At 32.8% G+C, this 20,488-nt stretch overlaps 2 protein-coding genes across 3 annotated transcripts in view; one reads left to right on the top strand and one right to left on the bottom strand.

Annotated features, from left to right (window-relative positions):
• The window catches only part of LOC130896540 (uncharacterized), a 127,455-nt gene extending 115,338 nt beyond the window's left edge, over positions 1-12,117 (bottom strand). Inside the window, exons 1-5 of the mRNA XM_057804723.1 lie at positions 11,601-12,117; positions 10,992-11,489; positions 7,652-10,907; positions 5,379-5,436; positions 4,394-4,563 (exon numbers count right to left, since the gene is read on the bottom strand). Of these exons, the coding sequence (XP_057660706.1) occupies positions 4,394-4,563; positions 5,379-5,436; positions 7,652-10,907; positions 10,992-11,489; positions 11,601-12,117 (4,499 nt within the window). The remainder of the gene's footprint in view (positions 1-4,393; positions 4,564-5,378; positions 5,437-7,651; positions 10,908-10,991; positions 11,490-11,600) is intronic.
• The window catches only part of LOC130896290 (homeotic protein antennapedia-like), a 414,695-nt gene that overhangs the window by 293,858 nt on the left and 100,349 nt on the right, over positions 1-20,488 (top strand). The window lies entirely within an intron of this gene.

Below are 20,488 nucleotides of genomic sequence, written 5' to 3'. Positions count from 1 at the left end.
CTGGTTGATATTTCAATAAATCAAAAAAGAAATCGAGTGAGGTGTATTCTAATGCTCTAATTATTTATTTAAATAGTTTTTAATTACAAAATTTTGAAACGAATTTATACAAATATTGTATTTTACTTACGTAACTTATATACTCACAAACCCTTACAGTAGAGTATTCATTAACACTTATCACTACACTATCCAGTGAGTCTCAACAACTAATTTATTTAAATACACCGTTTGTCTTACGTTTCACTATTCCGATGTGTTCACTGTGACATCACATTGTTAAGGACGCTACCCGGCTGTAAGAGACTCATTTTATTTACCATACACTTTCCATAAACTTCGATTTCCAAGAAATATTTTACGCCTTCTTATGAACAGGAACAATATAAAGAAATTACTGCTGTATAAAAAACATAATGTAAATGTAATTGTAAATAGGAAGACCTTTTGGAAAATATAAAAAATACTCGGTGCAATCACCAAACTTCAGATTCGAAAAACATATTAGAATAGGATCGATTTCACGGTCGATATCAGTGGACGACTTTGTAACGTTATTATTATAATTAATATAATTATAATTAATAATTACGGCTGTTTGCTTTAGTTTCAAGAATATGAATTTTCGAATGCTGAACTTAGTTTAACATAGTTTAACATAGCATAGAATGCTATGTTAAACGGATTTCGTCCCATAATCGGAAAGAGTAACTATACACCCAATCTGGCGAATATTGTGGCTTAGAGAAGTCTCTCGTTTAGTGTTTGGTCGTACCAATTTAGTGAAAAAATGTTTTCGATTTGATTTATACATGCAGTTTAAACGCCACAATCTAGGTCTAATTTTGTAATGTACAAGGAAGATACATAGACAGAAGAAAAAAATATTTGCACTATCTATAAATATTGGTATTGATGTACAATATATCGGATATATCAAAGATGATAATCGTTTAACTTTTGTTGATATTAGAAAATAAACTAAATTCTGTCTATAATTTAAATATTGATTAAAATATAATGCAAAAAGTGTCAAATCTATGAAATAATCAGTCTCCACTGTATCCATTTTTGACAATGAACTAGTAGAAGGGAAATTATGCAGTTGTGTTTACAGAGAAATTTAGCACACCTGCATTGCTTTCCAAACTACAGAAATGGTTAACATGAAAACGACTTTTCTTGTAACTATATAATTATGTAAAAAAATAAACGCTCCGAATTTTTTTAAAATGAGAGGTTATAAATCAACACGACAAGTAATTGAGTACAAGGTAGTACTTAAAAAATAACTACCTATTACTACGTACATAACCGAACACACAACTCTGCTACTTATATCAAAGTAGGCTTCATTTAAATCTAACGGTCACACGATGATTAATAGGAGGTTACTTCAAAACAAGTATTTGATTATTTCCTGATACAAATTGTAGACGAGTTTCTTTTCTTACATGATTTTGCTGTTTAACTACACAGATCTGTCAAAAATTATATTTTATGTTGGCCGGATGGATGTACCAATGAAGACATCTTTATTGACTGCTAATAGCATTAAAAGTTGAAGAAGTAAAGTGTTGAAAATATTTTTAACACTAATGTCAAGAACATTTTTTCAACCTCATAACTTTGAATGGTACATAGTAATTATTGCATTTTTAATAGAACCAATGTTATAATAATTATATTTATCAGCAATAACATGAATAAAATAAAATTAGAAAAATTGCTGATATTAATACCTTTCGATTTGCAAGATTTTGAACTAACAGGCTGGTAGTCATGATAATTCCCTCGACGCTTTCTATTTTATGATTATTAGATTGATCAATTCACCTCAGCTAATATCCTCCATGCTTTTTTAGTTCCGTCATATTTCTACCAGAAATGTAGAGTACCTTCTAGAACAGTAACCTGTACTTATATTCCTTTGGGTTCCGTAGGTTCAGCAATCAAGTAAGGTCTTCTCCTTGAAATAATTCAACGTGCATATTCCAGAAAAAAACGTCTATATATAATAGTAGGAAGACACAATGCAGCGCGTATAAAAAAATAGTCGCAATATTTATTTATTAAATTGATATCATCTTCTAATGAATTGCAGAGCGACAAATTCCACATATTTCAAAAATAGAAACAAATTTTACCTCCTAGTCACATAATTTCAAAACCTCTGTACTTCTTCAAACGATTTTTAATACTTTGTTTCCTCTTAAAGAATGTTAGTACCATAAAAAATTCACCCACATCAATCCTATTTTCGATTCATAATAATCTCTTTTTGCAGCTTCTTCATATCATCAGAAATAAATACTATCTTTCATTATGCGGGATAAATATTTCAAAAGCAGCAAAAATTTTCAATAATAACCGTGTACTCCTTTCTCAGTGTCTATAGTCTAGTTTTTTGAACAAGAGAGTAATAGAACTTTATTTCTAATGCAAAACTTGAGACGGTCATTTTAAATATTATATAATAATCTAAATATTCTCATAAATATAGCTAATCCAAGTTCTCGATATTTAATCTTAAGTTGTCTAATCATAAGTTGCACAGAAAAATAGAAAAAGCTTTGGATAGGTCAACAGCCCTGAGCATTAGTCGTATCATTAACGAAGAGAAATGTAACGAGTTTCAAACAACACGTAAAGCTCCAAAGAAAACAAAATCTCAAACAAAAAATCATTTGAAAGAAAGACTTTGGATGAAAGTGCATGCGCTCTTTTTTAGAACAGAATTTCCGACAGTAGATAAAGTTCTTGACACGGTTCGAGATGATAAGGATTATGCCTAAATAAGTCGAAGTAACTATGAAAACTTTTTAAAAGAAAAAGGTTTCCGCTGTAAAAAGCATTCCAGAAAGCCTATTTCAATAGGAAAATTAGCTGAAGATTATAAAGAAATGAGAAACCTAAGAAGAAATATATTTTATTTCGATTAAACATGGAGAGGGAGGTAGATCAAATAAATTTTGACAAGATGAAACTGTTACAATAATTTATCTATTGGTTTGAATCCATCGTAAGGAAAATTTCACCCATAACCAAGTGGTTAAAGAATGGTTAACAGAATCGGTTAAATTCAAAGAAACTTCCCGGTTCTGTGAGAAAAGAGCAGTATCTTTGGGTTCTCTCATAAAAAGAAATTGGAAAAGATTGAAATGATAATATTGTAGAAAATCGGGGAATGATGGTCAGATCACCACCACATAATTGTAAACTAAACATGATTGTAATGATATGGGCATAGGTAAAGAGAGTTTCAAAAATTTTAATGTTGAACATAGGTTTTTAGATGCTGTAAATTATGTTAAGCCTGAAAGCTGCGAAAAGATAGTATATCATACGATAGAAAAAGAAAAATGTGTGAGCTGGACAATATTACTGATAAAATGATCACTCGTTGCAAATATAGGTTGTAACAGTTCCTCTTCTGATTCCATTTCTAATTTTGATATGTAATTACTCCATACCTTGTGGAAAAATAAAACATTGTAGAAACAATTGCAGTTTTTTATGTTTAACTGTTTAAAAGTTATAAGCAGGTTTATTAGGTAGAAATAATAGTGTCCGGCCGATATTGTTTTTGGTTTGATATCAGTACTCAATCAATCCATACATTTCTTTTTTATTTTGAAAACCATAAACTGTTGGGATGAAATATTGTTAAATATTGTACTTCAGAGGAAAATTATATTTCTCTGGCCCTTAGATCGGGGACTCATTGATAAATTCATAATAATATTATAAACTGAGTAATCTTCTACGTCGCTTTTTTTGAAATTTGTTTAAGGTCAAGTTCAGATATAGTAACTTTTACTTTTATTTACTATGTAATTAACTTAAGTGATAAATATTGAAAATGAAAGGTTGGAAATTATTTGAATTAATTACAACGATAAGATTTTTTTTCGTTAGATTTTGCTTCAATCATTGAAGGTTATCAGCTAGAGGTAAATAAAACAGTGATTACACTGTTTGTACTGGAATCTTCAAAATATTTTGCCAGATGGTATTTTTATAAGTTTTCAATATATTGATTCTTTATTTTAGATCGATGGAAACAATATAATTACTGATTGATTCACTTACTTCATTTTTGTTCAAACATTGGGAGATAACATGTATGATATTTTGGTAAAAAATAATAATACATAAAGTAAACTGGAAAGACGAGAAAAAATCGAAAAGAAGACTTGAATGATTAAAAAACTGACTATTTCAGATGTGGATTACGAAACTATAATATTCTATTCTTAAATTAACCTTTTTTATTTACCACTTACCACCTTCACTATCTACAACGCTCCATGCGAAAAGAACAGTTAATTCAGGACATATACAGCTTTCTCTTTCATAACTTCAACGTACCGAATTTTAATATAGATTTTACCTTAGGAAACAAATCGAATCGTTCGAACTTGCTAGAAACCTTTTAACAAATAATGCGTAATAAACTGGCATACTGGAATATTGTCTTGATAAAGAACCCATGTCTTTTCTTATGGTTATTTCATCAATTCTACCAGTTTCAGCAATGTACGAATACTTGATCGTAAAATCCTATAAAATTACCTATTTTTTCTATATTTTTCTTCAGAACTTTTTGATTATCTGAAACATCTTAAAACATGCGATAAATATTTACTACCTTACAGTATTTTATATAAAATATAGGTTTGAACTGCGATTTTTTCAGGTTTTATGTAAAATTTCACAATTAATAGTGGGATGTTAAAAAACGGCTATACTGATTTGTTTATAGTAGCTGTAGCATGTTCACTTCTTCTGTGGAAAAGTTTCCATTGTCTAGAAGAATATCAATATTTTGATTAATTAAATTCAAAGGCACTGTTGAAACCATAACATATAGGTAGATAACATAATATCCTATTTGAACGTTCACAGCGAAAAATACTGAGAAAGATATCGAATATTCAATATCGAATTCGAAAAGATTAACCATAATAAAGCATGCATAACAAGCCAAGTAGAATCAATGAAATAGAAGCTGAACAACTTAGGTATATTTGAATGTTTAGATGGCCAGAACGAACGCCTCAACAAATACATATCGGAGCAGATCCCGTCCGGCAAGAGAATATTAGGCATGCCCCGGACCCTATTTTGGTGGCTGTGAGTAATGCTTGTAGAAGCAACAGAAGAATAAATTAACAGTAAGATAGTAATCGGTTGCTTTTTGCTGATTGTACGGTGAATGGACGAGAACTGTAGATGAGCTGTTCGGGGATGTTGATGAGATACCGTCAGAACAATCCTAATGTTGTCAAAGTTGAAAATTGTCTACTGTTCAGTTGAATAAATATTTTTCTTTTTGTGACCAAAATATTTCATATGACTCTAGGTACTTGGTTTACCAAGAATCCTTCTTTCCTGCTTACAATGACCTTTCCTATCAAAATCCAAACCGAACAACTAAAAATAGCAAACAAATGAAAATTGTTTATCCCACTTATGACTATATCTATCTAATTACTATGCATTGCCTGAATAATGAACCTGATACTAGTTTTGAATCGTTAGTTTCAAAGTGAAAAAAGTTGTCATAATCGTATGTCTTATAAATCGTTTTTCAATTGTTCAATAATAAATATCAGATATAAACCAAAAACAATACTTTACGTATTTTAAAATTGGTTTTCTCTCAGAAATTCCGCTGCCAGTGACAAAGAGTAGTGAAGCTCATTCTGTACATAATAGATTCATTAGAGTTTTAGATGGTAGCCGTATCGATGTTGACACCCAGTATTAGTCATCCCCGACCTTTTTTTGGTGTTTCGCACTCTCACAGGATGTGGGTAATGGCAATGGTGGATGACCGACCCTTATCTATTAACAGTGGTGGACTAAGGGGGTATGGAAAATGTATATACGAGGGTTCTCTAAACTCTCCCACAAGAAATTTTTTCCGTAATAATTCTCATTTTTGTACATAGTTTTTTTTCCAAGTCTACAGGCTTTTTCCACCTATGCTCTAGCCTTTTTCATTCAGAATTAAGGTCGTCGAGAAACAGATCAGGTGAATACGGTGAATGGTCAACCAATTCGAAGTCCAATTCGTGAATTTTAACCATGCCGATCACCGAAATATGACAAGATGTCTTATCCTGATGGATTGTTTAAATGTAGTCGGTTGCTTGCAATTTCTCCCGTCACCTTTCAAGCGAAGATGCGTAGTACTTTCCTTTTATTGTTAACTTTTTTAAAGGTAGACGATCAAGACAATGCCAATCCCAATAAACGGTCATCATCAGTTTTCCGGAAGATGCAACCGTATTTGTCTTTACTGTTTGTTTATTTCAGGAGAGTATTGAAGGGTTGATCTACAGTTTGACTTATTTTGCCTAAGTCATCTCAATATACCCTGCGCTGTTATTCCAAAATGATCAAGCGCGGCACCCAATGCGAGAATATCTTACGAATGCATAATTTTTCAGTTAGAATATAGGATAAGTGTTTTTTTGTCAAACCGAAACATTAATCATCGCAATTTTTTGCCGTCCCTAGGTATTGACTCAAACTGATACGGCTACATTTAAATATAGCTGCCCAAAATTTGAGGTAAACACTATCTTAATATCTTGTCAACCCTCGTATTGATAGAAATTTTATTAGTTTTAAATGAGACATTGATTAGTCCACAACTGGATGATTAAAATCATTCCATCATTTATTTGAAAAACAATAACAACAAATAAGACCACTCCATATCCATGAAAGAAAAGGATATATGAGTTAGTAGTATACATTTTCCCATCAAGGTTTTTGAACTATATAGAGCTTGTTTTCTATTTAAGTTAATTTGCAAAAAATTGTTGACATTTTCATTGTTATAAATAGAAATAATAATGCAATTTTTCTATATGAAATACCATTACAAATTATCTATTGTTTGGCCTAATAAAGATTGACAATCATAAGCGGAGAGTCCTAAAGATAGAACTGTGCCTAAAACTGCTGCTAAATTATAGGTTATAACATAAGCTTTCGATGAAACAAACTTATATAAATATACTAGCTGACCCGGCCACGCGTTGCTGTGGCTGAAGTTTTTGTTATATTACATTATAGTAAACAATCTAAGAGGAACGATAAAAGAACATCAGACACGGAGTCCACTATGCTTATTTACACAGATGGTATTTGAAAAAAAAAATGGTGATCTCCTTATTTGACTTTCTACTACTATAACCCTTTAGTACAATGAAATTATTTACGAACAAAGACGAAAATGTTGATGGTGGTATACAAATTCACTGGATTGAGATTTGAAGGGGAAGTACGTTGAACACAATTAATTAAAATGTTCTTACACTTGATATTAAGCAGAAATCAATACAAAATAAAAATTTATCAGATTTATTATTTCCATTTAATTTTATAACAAATAAGTATATTACAGTATAATACAGTAAATAACATGTGACGCTTAAACATCATGAATGAGGTAGGCAAGGCAGACAGTCTTAAACTTTTAAACATTAATGTCTCTTTTTTTGAATTATAAATACTTTCAATTTCAATTTAATTTAACACCAATCGGTGCACAATGTTTTTGGTTAACCTGTCTTTAGCTAACACAAATAGATTCGACGGTTTCCCAACACGTGAACACGCAACATATATTTGCCCATGAGAAAAACATGGATTTTCCAAATCTAAACCACAAATGGACATTGTTTGACCTTGAGATTTATTTATAGACATGGCGAAAGCTAAACGAATTGGAAACTGTAGCCTTTTGAAGGGTATGGTAGAATCTGATGGTATCATCGGAATACGTGGCAGCAAAACCACTTTTCCTTTAAACTTCCCAGCCAAAATGGTTGCTTCAAGAATGTTACCGGTGATCTTTTTGATGACCAAACGCGTACCGTTACATAATTGAGGCGGATTCAAATTACGGAGGAGAATAATAGGGGAACCAATCTTTAATCGAAGATTATGTGGTGGCATTCCAGGTATATCTAATGAATTTAAAAATTCAATCGGAAAATTTACACTTTCATTTTCATCAACAACAGTATCGATTGATTTAAAAGACATCAGATCGCCTGGTAACAACTGTTGTATCTGGAAGTTAATTTCGTCAACATCAACGTTTTTGGCTGCCAAAATCGCCCGTTGACTGAGCCATTCATGATTCAAATAATTATTCTGTATATCCGGGAAAATACTCTGAATCAATTCATTTTTATCCTGAACAACAGTGCAAAAATTGTCTGGTAGTTTAATGCATTGCGTATTTGGTTGCAGTTCTATTTTACCGTTCCCAATATCTAGTAGTTGTTCGGAAAATATTTGTGCTGATGGATCATTTTGCAATTGTACTCGCATATTTATGGTCAATCGAAGTGTTTCAACACTTCGCCATAAGAATGATTGTTTCAAACATGCATTAATCTCATCCGCGAAAGTTGAGCGAGGTATAACCGGTAAGGTCTGCCGGAAGTCACCAGACAAAAGTAAGATAACACCACCGAAAAGTCTATTATTGCTGTTTAAATCTTGCATAGTTCTGTTTAATGCTTCAAGTGAATATTTGTGTGCCATTGTGCACTCATCCCAAATTATTATAGAACTCTTTCGCAACACTGCAGCTATTCCACTATTCTTTTTGATGTTACACATTGCATCTGGTTTATTATGAACGTCCAATGGCAGCTTGAATGTTGAATGTGCTGTTCGCCCACCATCCAGTAAAGTAGCCGCAATGCCTGACGATGCTACTGCTAATGCGATTTTTTGTTGCGACCGTATTTTGGCAAGAATCAACGATATTAAAAATGTCTTACCGGTTCCACCGGGTGCATCCAAGAAAAAAAAACCGCCTTGTTCAGCAGCAACAGCCAGCATAATCCGATCATAAATAATTTTTTGTTCTGCTGTCAGTAATGGTTCACTGTTCATGATAATTGTTGCTAAACTTCCATGGTCATATTGCTTTTCTCGTTGTAAATCGGTATTGACTAAGTCGGTGGCTGGACGATTAGGTGATGGCATACCATAATGATTAAGTGGTAAATTTGAAATAAGAACACATAAATCCTCGATCAAGACCAATGCTTCATTGTACATCTCTGGTGTATAATCTATGTTTTGGCATTGATTTGTTTGTCTAATTCGGTGCAAGATGTCTTCTGTCATACAATTTTTATATTTTTCCCACAAAGTTTGTGCTTGCGAGGGATAACATGTCGTCAAAATAATTGCAAACAACTGACGAATGTTATTCGGTGTTGATGTCAACGCAGCATCAGCAAGCGTTAAGTCCCAATGGTTATCGTCTTCTAGCAATTGCAGTTCACGACATGCATCCTGGTATGTATTGAATACTCGACCATTAATTGTTCGTAAAAATTCAAAAGACGTTGGTCCGGGAACATTCACCAATAACAAACGTAAATAGAAGCACTCACGTTGCTTTGGATGTACCGTGTAAAGTCTCCCCAATGTCTTAGCTTTGAATATGCCTGTAATGGAAGGATGTGGTTTTCCTTGTTTCCGTGGCTCCCATTTTTTACTGGATTTGTTCCATGTGAAGTAACGTGGAACATCACCATACACCAATGTCTTCGCGAATTGGCCAAAAACATCAGGTTTTTGACACAATGTAAAAAATTCAGTTAGAGTCGTTTTCGGAGCTTCGAACGCTCTTTGGAGAACATTTTCTCCAGTAAAGTATACACGTTGACCGTTTTCAAGATGTATTGCCAGATGTTGGACAGCAGGATCTCTTTCGTGGATGGGAAAGCTGAGAATATGCCAAATAGCTTCATTGCTGCTAATGTATCTGCCCATTTGGTATCGTGCTATTTCGTCATTTTTATTTATGTTTTGTACTTCAAATATGGCCAAATCACTGCCTTTGTTTACATATTTACAAATATACTTAATTGATTTAACAGAACTGCAAAGCTCAACATTGATATGAGCTTTGTAAGTTTTTGAAAGTAGTGGTGAGTATGGTACCACCCACTGATTATCAAACTCAACTTGATTTGGAAAGTTCGGCAGTCGCATTGTAAATGTGTGGCCACCATTCTCAGTACTTCTGCGGCGATACATTGGATAACCATCAATATCCGTGATCGTGTCATTCGTATGCGGCTTTGGGAAGTTTTTTTTACATTTTCCATTTTCCATGCACGGTGACGTCATGTTGAAAGCACCGCATGGCCCATGGATCATGTGTTTGGTGACAATATCAAATAATTCTTGATCAATTAATGGGTCTGGAATTTCGGCTGAAATTATTTGATCGATTTCTTCAGGACGGATTCTATCTTTAAGCCAAACCAAAATGTGGGCATGAGGCAAACCTCGCTTTTGCCACTCTATCGTATACAGCCAACAACGTGTGATACCAAAAATTGAATATTTAACAATAAAATCAATTAAGGATTTCAATTTTTGTTTAAACACCCGTGCAGTTAAATCATGACGATGAATGGCTTGTTGTCCTGGCAATAGTAAAGTTTGTATCTCTTCCCAATTCGGATTACATGTGAATGTAATAAATAAATCCGGTCGGCCGTAATGACGTACGTAAGTCATCGCATCTTGTATGTATTCCTGCATGTTCCGTGGGCTGCCGATGTAGCTTGAAGGTAAAATGAAAGCATTACCGATGTCATTGGGATTTAAATTTCCATCGATGTTTCCAGCAACAGCATCTCGTAAGTGAATATATTCTTCCGATCGTAGTTTCGCCTGGTTGAATCGAAGGAATCGCAAGCGTTCGCTTTCGACCTTAGCATACATATCAACAATGTATTGATGGAACAGCTGACGATATCGAAGGATATAATTGTCTTGATGTTGTCTAACCATTATTCGGTGTGCGTAGTAGTTCATTGAGCTAACTTTTTTATTTCTGTAATCACCTAAAAAAATAAAAAATAAAATGCAATACGAAATTAAAATCTATACATACAGTAAGAAAATAAATAGATAATTGTCAAATTTACCGGTATTTGGATCATACTGTTTGATATTGAGGTGATATTCATCTTGTCCTTGCCAAAATATTAATGGATATTGTAGTGCATCATATGAACGGTGTAGATCCGAAATCGTACTGACAGTGTTGTCTCGCCGTGTAATTTTTATAGATCTTTCGTCAACTGGATCACCAACCATGATAACAGCAACCTCATCAACAGTTGGAGCGTTGAATCTACCAGCATGTTCACCTAATGGTACTTTGTCGGCTTTAATGACGATTTGATAATTGTCATTTTGCAGTCGTGGCGAAACTCTTTTGATCAATTGAATTAGTTGATTGTGATCTTCTAAAAAATTTTCCAATAATATCACAATTGCTCTTTCCTCTGCTTGTTCAATAAAATTATACAGGCACCGAGTCGTCACGCGCTCTTCACAATCGCCCATAAAATAAATTTGAAGAAATTTCGGATTGTTATCAGGCATTGGCATCAGTGATCCGATTTTATGGTACACCTGGCCTTGAATTTTGAATGAAGTTTCAAAATTACGTCCATCGGATGCACGATCGCAAATTTTAGTTGCCCCAAATGACGTCATTTGGAAGCAAGAATTAAATTTGCGTATCTTACGCAAAAATAATTTGGAATCATCTGAATTGCCAGTAAGAAGGGATAATAAAGGCTCCGGCGGAGCGGGTAGAGGTGACAGCACAACTTTTCCTGATGCGCAGCACATGCCGGCTGCTTCATTCCGAAATTTCAATGCCTGACAATATTGACATACTTTATCCATTCCACCGATAGCAATTTTTGAATGCGCTGAGTAGTTAATATCTGGTGCATATTCAAAGGCAAGCCGAACGAATGATGCACGTGTTAATGAGCGGCTGATCCGTTGCCTTTGTCGATCTAGTACTCGTACTGTAGCTATGTTTCGTTCTCGTGCCGCTCTTGTTCTCGTAATATTCTGTCGCAGACGTTCGTCACGCTGTTCTTGAGATTCTTGTGCACGACTTTCTGCAGTCCTGATTCTTTGAGCTGCATTTCTTGTTTCGATTTGTTCTGGTAATTGCTGAGCTCTTTCAACACGTTTGCGTCGTGCCTCTCTGGTGCACGCGTTATTCAGTTTAGATTTTTTCGGTGGCATTTGACATTATTAATTTTAACAGATAATTTTGACTGTCAAATAATAATGTCAAATGCCACCGAAAAAATCTAACCTCAACAACACGTTTGCGTCGTGCCTCTCTGGTGCACGCGTTGTTGAGGTTAGATTTTTTCGGTGGCATTTGACATTATTAATTTTAACAGATAATTTTGACTGTCAAATAATAACAGACGAATAATTAGCAATAAATTAAAATTGCGACTATAATTTGAGATTTAAACTATCCTATCTCTCAAGTTGGATCGAACTGCACATGGTGTGCAAATTTTATTATAATCGGTTAAGTGGTTTAGGAGTCCATTGAGGACAAACATTGTGACACGAGATTTATATATATTAAGATAAGCAGTTGATAATTTCACCCTTTTCTAACCACTGTACCGTGCCATCCTTGCAATAATGGCCGTCGTTTGGACTCCCTATTGTAACGGTTCAAACAATACGAATTCTGAACGGTTGTCCAGTCCGCCCCCTTGAGTCCGCCATAGAAGGGTCTTCTCTCTAGACTATTATTATTAATTGAGACTTTTAGTTGAGTGACAGGGGCGTCCTTCAAATTCAAAACGGTACTGTAGGTAGGGAGAACACTAAATAAATTAGCTACCCAGCTTGAAAATGTTGTTCTGGACGGTTGCTTTAATTTAGGGTTGTATAAGCTGCTTAGGTAAATGCCGACAGAGAGGTATGTGAAAACGTGTGTGACCTTAACATAAAGAAAGTTTTCCAATAAGCTTCACTGTTCAACTACCGTATTAGTTTGTGATTTCTAAGTCTATGCTATTTTTTCTGGTGACCCAAAAGACAAATATGAAGTAGACTTAACTCTTGTTTTCGTATTTTTTCTTCGATAATTTTCAATTAAAATTTTGATGATTTTCACTTTTGTTGTGTAGTTCAAATTTTTTTCAATAAATAAAAATATATGTGGTCGGGAATTATTTCTCGCAGAAATAACAAAAAAGGCAATGAATAAGATGAATTATGACAGACTGAAATGTGAGCTCAAATAAAGTTTGAATACGAAGTCAACGGAAAGTAGAGAATAGAATTTTTTATATGATACGTTAAATTGATAGGCATAAAATATGACGACAAGAAAACTATATACTGAATCTTGTGAAATTGGGAAACGAAACCAGGTAATCGAAATTGATAGAATGTAATAATATTGTACAAACGGATTTCAACAGATTTAGACATAGACAACAAATAATATAATTTTGAGCCCGCCACTGTAAACTATATGATAATAATTGTGTGCCCTCTGTAGTAAACTCTACAAGCCCACCATGCACACATGATTTAGTGAAGAAGGCTGCCTCGTAGTATAGTTATCCATTTGGAATAATAGACTCATTAAAAGTAATTAAAACGAATAAAAAGTAATACGAAATTGAGCGATAGTAATCTGGAAGGTTGCGGGATGGACTAGATAAAATATTAGGACGATGTACCCATCACTTCCTGAAACTTGGTGATGTAATTACTTTCCAGGACCGGCTATACCGGAAATTGTATTTGAAACAATAAAGATTGTTATGTGTGTGAAAGGTAGTCACTTTGAACTAATTTGAGGAGTGTATATAAGAGTGAAAATTCTCGATTCAAATTCCATTTTTTTAGAATCCAGCTCTGCTTGGTTAAAGACAAATTTCTAACATATTTTAGTTTAGAAAACAGTAATTGGAAATTTTTGAAAACCTATAAAGGTAATTAAATTATTATATTACATATGGTTATTGCTTTGGTATACGAATACTGAATGGACAAAAGTATTAATTGGCATTTAATCAAGAGATTTCTTACCACAGGAGGCATCCATAATGACAAGTAAGTTACAAAAGCTTAAGAAGAAACTGATGCTGGTACGTAAGTTGTTTTGTAATCATTAGGTGCAGATCTAAAAATGACACTGACATTACCAACAAAAAACCTCACAGAGGTTTTATGAAGCCAACAGAATTTAAGGTGTTACGTACTTATTAACTCTATGCCATCAGTTTTATAAATAGGACAGACTTCACTTACTTCAAGCTCTACTGGGAAAACACTCGTAGTTAATGCCATATTAACTAGTTGTGTTATTGGGTTTGCTATAGAGTCTTTAAAGTTAATTATTTCCTTAAGAGTTACTCAATCATACCCAGGTACAGAGTTTTATTTGTCACTGAGGAGCGATTGTTGCGTACTGCAATAAATGAAGTTACTCCATTAGCATGAAAAAGAGGAAACTAGATTTTTTAGTGTATACGGTTATTTTACCAGTCATTACTCATGTTGGAACCATTACTAGTAACAATAATAGTGACACATCCATATTAATCATTACTCTACCGTAAATATTTTCATGTATCAGTTACCCAGGTTACCAATTCCATTTTTAGTTGGTTAGACAACAAGGCCGATAGCTTTTCACAAATTTAAAATTATTATGCTACATTTTTTTTGTTTTTAATATTTTTTTTCTGTTGTTTCAGGTAAGAGCTTGCGGTGTTGTGAATAAGTTTTCTGATCAGAAAATCTGCTACTTATCAAATGTAAGTGAACTGATATTATATGGATATTTGTAAATGAAAATATACAATGTACACTACCAAGCTTATCTATATTCCTAAAATACTTGAGACATTTTGAATATAACCATTGTTATTGAAATAATAGTATACAATTTTTGTATTATTTATTATTCCCGCAATATCTACCAGAGCACATCGAAGAAGTAAACGCATTCAGTTACTCATGATTTAAAATAAACTTTTTGTCATTAAACATCGATGTCGTTTGAATAGGAAAAATAGTTTTCTATAAAATAGATACATTGTTAAATTAACAATACAAGTCAGGCACTTGAGAATAACATTGATTAAAATTGTTGGTGATGTCATTAATTTACCCAAGGTCTTTACAGCTGGTTAGAAAAGTTCTCCAAATTAAGAGAGTCGTTTTTTATTCAACTTTGTATTCAAAATACTTTTTTGGTGTTATGTGTGTTATATTTCGTTTTTCTTATCCTAACCGAAAATATTTCCGTTGAACTATTCAGACTAACCTAATCTAATATTATTTGGAAGATAATTTCCGAAATTTGAATGGTTTTATATTTAACACAGACGACAAGGTTATCATATTCGCATATATTTTTGTTGAATAATAAAATATGATAATCTCATATGTTGTTGTATTTCAAAGTCTTTATCTAACTTCTGTTTAGTGTTAAAAATACCTAGTATTCATTTACATTGATTGTTTCTAGCTATTCAAAGCTTCATAATTTGCGTTTTCTACAGAACTATGCTTCACAGACAGGCAGTTTAGTTCTTTATTACCTTTGGAAATTTATCTACTAATGAAACAAATCAATATTTTGTAGCAAACGTGACGTACATTCATGAAGTATTTTTATAAATTACATTTATTCCTTTGTATTATCTTGGGATTGATCCACGGTTAAGTCTTTGTTTCCTGCAAATTTTAGAGTAATAAATAGTTTAAATGAAAGCTAAATTGGGTTTAAAACCTATGTTAATGACTCCTATTGCTTCACAAAATAAAAATTGATGTGTCTTACGAACTACTATCTTAGAAAACATAATTGTGATAGTAAATTTATGAATTTAAAATAATATCTTTTCTTCTCTATTATAAATTCTTCTGCAGTTTGTATTCTACACCTCACTATCTTATTTATGCCTATATAAAGCTATAAATATTTTAATTTTCTGTAGTACTGTTAATATTTCTTTTTGTAGCTATTACCTCAAAAGCTACTTTACATCAGGATTTTCCTTATTAAAACATTATTTGTTTTCGATTATTTGTTTCACATAAATTATATTTTCATTGTTTGATAACTTCTAGTGCTATTTAGTCTGCTCCATTAAGTTCCTCTACTTCTTCTAGTGTTATATTCTATTCTGGTTCTCTATTTCTTCTAATTTTGTATATCCAGTTATTTACCTAGTAGTATATTTAATGTGGGTAATATTTATTCGACTTCTATTTGAAATTGTCTTTTATTGCTTCTATTTCCTTGTTATTACTTCTTTCTTCTAACTGTAAAAGAGATACAAAGGTTGTTTATCATGCTTTTCCGATTCTAGTTTCTTTTGTTATCTTCCGAAATCGTTTTTTCTTTATTCATTACCTCCACATACTTTTTCTGCTCGATGATTTCTTTAAATATTGTCAGTACTTTTCTTTTTGGAATTCATCATTTGCAACTTTCTCGTAGCTGTGTGTAAAATTCTTCAGATGTTATACTTTGCCAAATACTTATCATGATCATTGTATACCCTAAAAATAACACTAAAACATATGTAAATTCAATCAGTATAAATTAATGTACACTTTTTGAAAAAAAATTGGTCATGGCTTCATAGAAGGGAAGTATGTATTAGCATAAAGAAAGTGTAATCAAACATTACCGTATGCTTCGTTTTTATAATGTTTGTGAAGAATGAGAAATGAGTTAGAGAACGACATTATTTTTAAATTTTAAATTCAGAACAAAAGTTATCAGTTGAGGAGTTTGAAAGTGTTTTTAAATATTTTCAAAGATTTATGATCATTTTTCAATAATAAAAATGCTACGTCACCAGAAATCAAGTGTGTAGTTATATCAAACATTTCCGTTTGAAATTTTATTTTATCCAATCATTTTAGTTGGGAATAACTACAAATTCTGTTTTCGCTAGTTAACAAAAGAGCTGGTGGTTTTACTATACAAAACAAATTTATACCCTTTTATATAGGGTTCGTTGGGGTTAGAATAAATACCTTCGATAGTTAGGGATTGATTTATGCTCGATTGTTATAAAAGATTCGTATTAGTACACCATTGATATTTCTCATACAATACTTTAAAAAAAATGGAGGTATAACACTTTTTAAACTTTAGATGTAGAGACATTTACTTATAGATGATTTATATTCAATTGTAATAGCTGTTATTGCGGCTACCACGTGGCTACAATGTTATGAAAAAAATAGTTTATACGGGATGTCACATACTTGAAAGTTATCTTTAATAATTTCCTAATACAGTTTTCTTATGTTTCGCATACAATCTGATGTAGGGTATGAAAAATATAATCGACAGAAGAAATTTATTAAAGCTAGTCGATTGTTTCTGTGGTTAAATATTACATGTAAATAGTTTCTATGATAAGTTCATTTTTGCTTCTTCTATTAGTTGGAAGTTTGTTATGCAAACCGAGTTAGTCAATTTCACCGCAGCCCAGTTTTCTTGAATTGAAAGAAAAAAGTAAATTCTCCAATGATTGTATCAATAAATATTATGAATTCGTTTAAGGAGACCATAATATCAACTGGAATTTTTGGCATCGTCAATTCAACTTCAATGCGGCTTCCGAGCGGACCCCTCGACGCTTCAAAATTTCGCTAAACAACGCAGTTGTTCATATCTGAATCGAAGAAATTAAATTAATAAAGAATGTAAGCGGACTCGGAAAGAATCTGTGGTCCGATAATGCCTAGCAAAAAAAGAAAATATAAGTGGATTTGTCTGATATATCAAATATGTATAAAAAGGAAGACGCAGAAATGCACAATGATGAGTCAATTAAAACTTCATAAGCGATGGCGTGGCTTTGTGAGGAAACAGCCAATACCGAAATTTAACCAAGTGTACAAGTAAACGTTTCCATCTTCATATTTAGCTGAATGTGAATTTAGTGCTGTAAATGATTTACTGGTAAAAAAAAAGAAATCGTGTTGATATAACAGAACGGGGAGGCTTGGACTTAGGCTCACCAAATTGCAACCTCACATAAAATCTCTCTAAATTTGGAATATTAAATTATTATCTTTATTAAAATTACGAATTTGTAAATTTTCATTACATGTTTTGAAAATTTGCTTACTGTGTTTCGTTAACAATTTCCTAGTGATTTCTTTCTAAAACCTATTTTAATCAAGTTTCTTTAGTAAACAATTAAATTTGTTATGTGTGTTACATAGGGAGGGATAAGAATTTTCGTATGGCTTGGACGAGACATGAAATTGATGAAAACCTGGCCAGACTTGGAGCCACTCAACCGATGATAGTCTCGGAATTTGCAAAGGTAATTCCTTAGCGGCGTATTAAGGAACACCTAAAAAAGAAAGTATCCTGGCACCCAGCATCATATAGCTGAGGTCACATAAACAATGTCGATGAAAGACTACAGCGAAAATCGGTTAAGGAAAGATTAAGGAATATAGGAAGACCGCTGATCCGGAGTGCAAACTTTTTGGAATAAAGACCGACCCAGTGGTAAAGCTTTGCCTTTAGGCCAGCTACGCCCAAAGGATCCTCTAATTATGGATAACCTCCCTAAGGCGAAATTACACAAACATTTAGCACCGACTTCGTTCTCAGTTATGTGATAAAATTTGATTCCACTTTCCACTTTCCATAACAAACTATGAAAAAAGATAATTAATTCATATATTATCTACCAGCTATCGCTCTAATTCACGGTACTCGGAACATCCTGTAAAGAATAGATAACAGAACAATATACTATCTTTAGTTTCATTCACTAAACTGATCGATTAATAATTCAAAAATAATATTTGCCGTTATCTATTCGATGTTGTCAGTTAAATTGTAACATGAAATATAACCTCGAATGTTTTAGCGTATTTATTTGAATGTCGTACGGAGCAAGCTTGGAAACAAGGAAAATGCTGTACTAAAGTAGACAGAAAAATACGTTTCGAAGAAAACATTTTTCAGTATGTTAGTAATTTGTGAATCGAATCAATTAGATCTAAGTAAAATATGAAAGTATTCAATAAATAAATGAGACTGGTATATGGCTTTCTGTAGGTAACTAAGTCAGTTGACTGGAAGCTACTAGTAATATGATAAATTAGGTAAAACATGACTATAATGGAAGGGTTGATCTACTGTTCACAATATTTTCAATTGTACGTATCATTTATGCTATGCTGAGATTGTAGTACATAATTGAACGGAAAAATTTCTCAACTTCGAGAGAAGAAAAATATGTGATGAATATATGATGTTGTATCCAGGAAAACTACATTTTTTAATATTTAGAAGCATGCGAGAGTCACTCAGAATATTAAGGAATGTATAGAAGGGTGCAGAGAGGGAAGTTATTCCTCTCCTAGTCGACTCGGCTCACTCAATAAATTAGTTGAGCGAAAATTACAGGCGTATTCAGGAGACAATGAAGACCGTGGCGAAAGTTCCAGATGATATCTATAGCTTCTGCCAAGAAGTCATTGGAACAGTTAAACACCTTATTGCAATTGAGAAAGTGTCGATAGGAAGCTGCGAGACGTTAGCTAGTGTTATTTAAAACCGAAACTAATGGACGCAACACTCTGGAAGGTAGTGAGGTTTATTGAGACAGCTAGTATGGTAAACACTGCGAGGTAGCACAATAAATCTTTTTGGTCAAAGTGTTGACGAAGCCTGATCGCCACTTCTCTAATCTATTCCAATCTTTTCTAAACAAAAGTATTATTATTATTATTCAATGTTAAGGGTGGAGCTTTATTTTTAACTACCAAATTCGCACAACTTCATAGAACATGTCTTATAAAAGGGAACATCATAAGAAACAGACTGAAAAGAAACAGAAATTCTGGAAAGGAATATAACTTTTATCTACATATAAACCCGGGATACTACTAGATGTAACTAACTTTTTGAGCATTTGTTTTCTGTTGAAGAATTGAAGTAATTGGTAAAACTGTTTTTGTGGTTAATTTGATCTTAAGATTGGTTACGATGCACCCTTTCCATAACCCTCAAACAATCCAGAATCAATATGCGTTAGATAAATTTTTGTCCTTCTCCTTTGTACTTCAATGAAAGTATTAAAGTAATTTCAAGAAATTGAATTTAATAATATTTTGATCAATCTGTTTGTTTTTCATTCTGCGCGATCCTTTTGTTGTCTCCCTCCAACAATGTAAAACATGTTCATATAATAAACAAACGGGTTTTTTTATCGAAAATGCCGGTACCACTTTAGAGCAAATTATAGGAAAAAAGAACAAGAAAAAAATTTTTCAAATTGATTCTATTGATTCTGTGATATCTTTGTCGAATGTTTCTTCTATCTAATTCCAGGGAAACAAAAAATTTGGAGACGAGTTTCTCTATAAATTGAGTTGTCGGAATCGGTCGCAATTACGCAAATCGTGGGATTGTAAATACCGACTTGAGTTGTGTAGAGTAGTTTACTATAATTTGTCGTGATCGCGAGCTGGGACAAGTAAAATTACTCAAGTCTGTGTGGTCCACATTAATCCGCACGGGCTAAAACACCGCTTAGGTTTATATTTTATGGTCCAATAGCCACCGAACAAT

The sequence above is a fragment of the Diorhabda carinulata genome, chromosome 7 (genome assembly GCF_026250575.1).
Source record: "Diorhabda carinulata isolate Delta chromosome 7, icDioCari1.1, whole genome shotgun sequence".
In the NCBI taxonomy this organism is placed as follows: Eukaryota; Metazoa; Arthropoda; class Insecta; order Coleoptera; family Chrysomelidae; genus Diorhabda; species Diorhabda carinulata.
The sequence above is the reverse complement of the archived record's forward strand: the minus strand, read 5'-3'. Positions and strand labels throughout refer to the sequence as shown.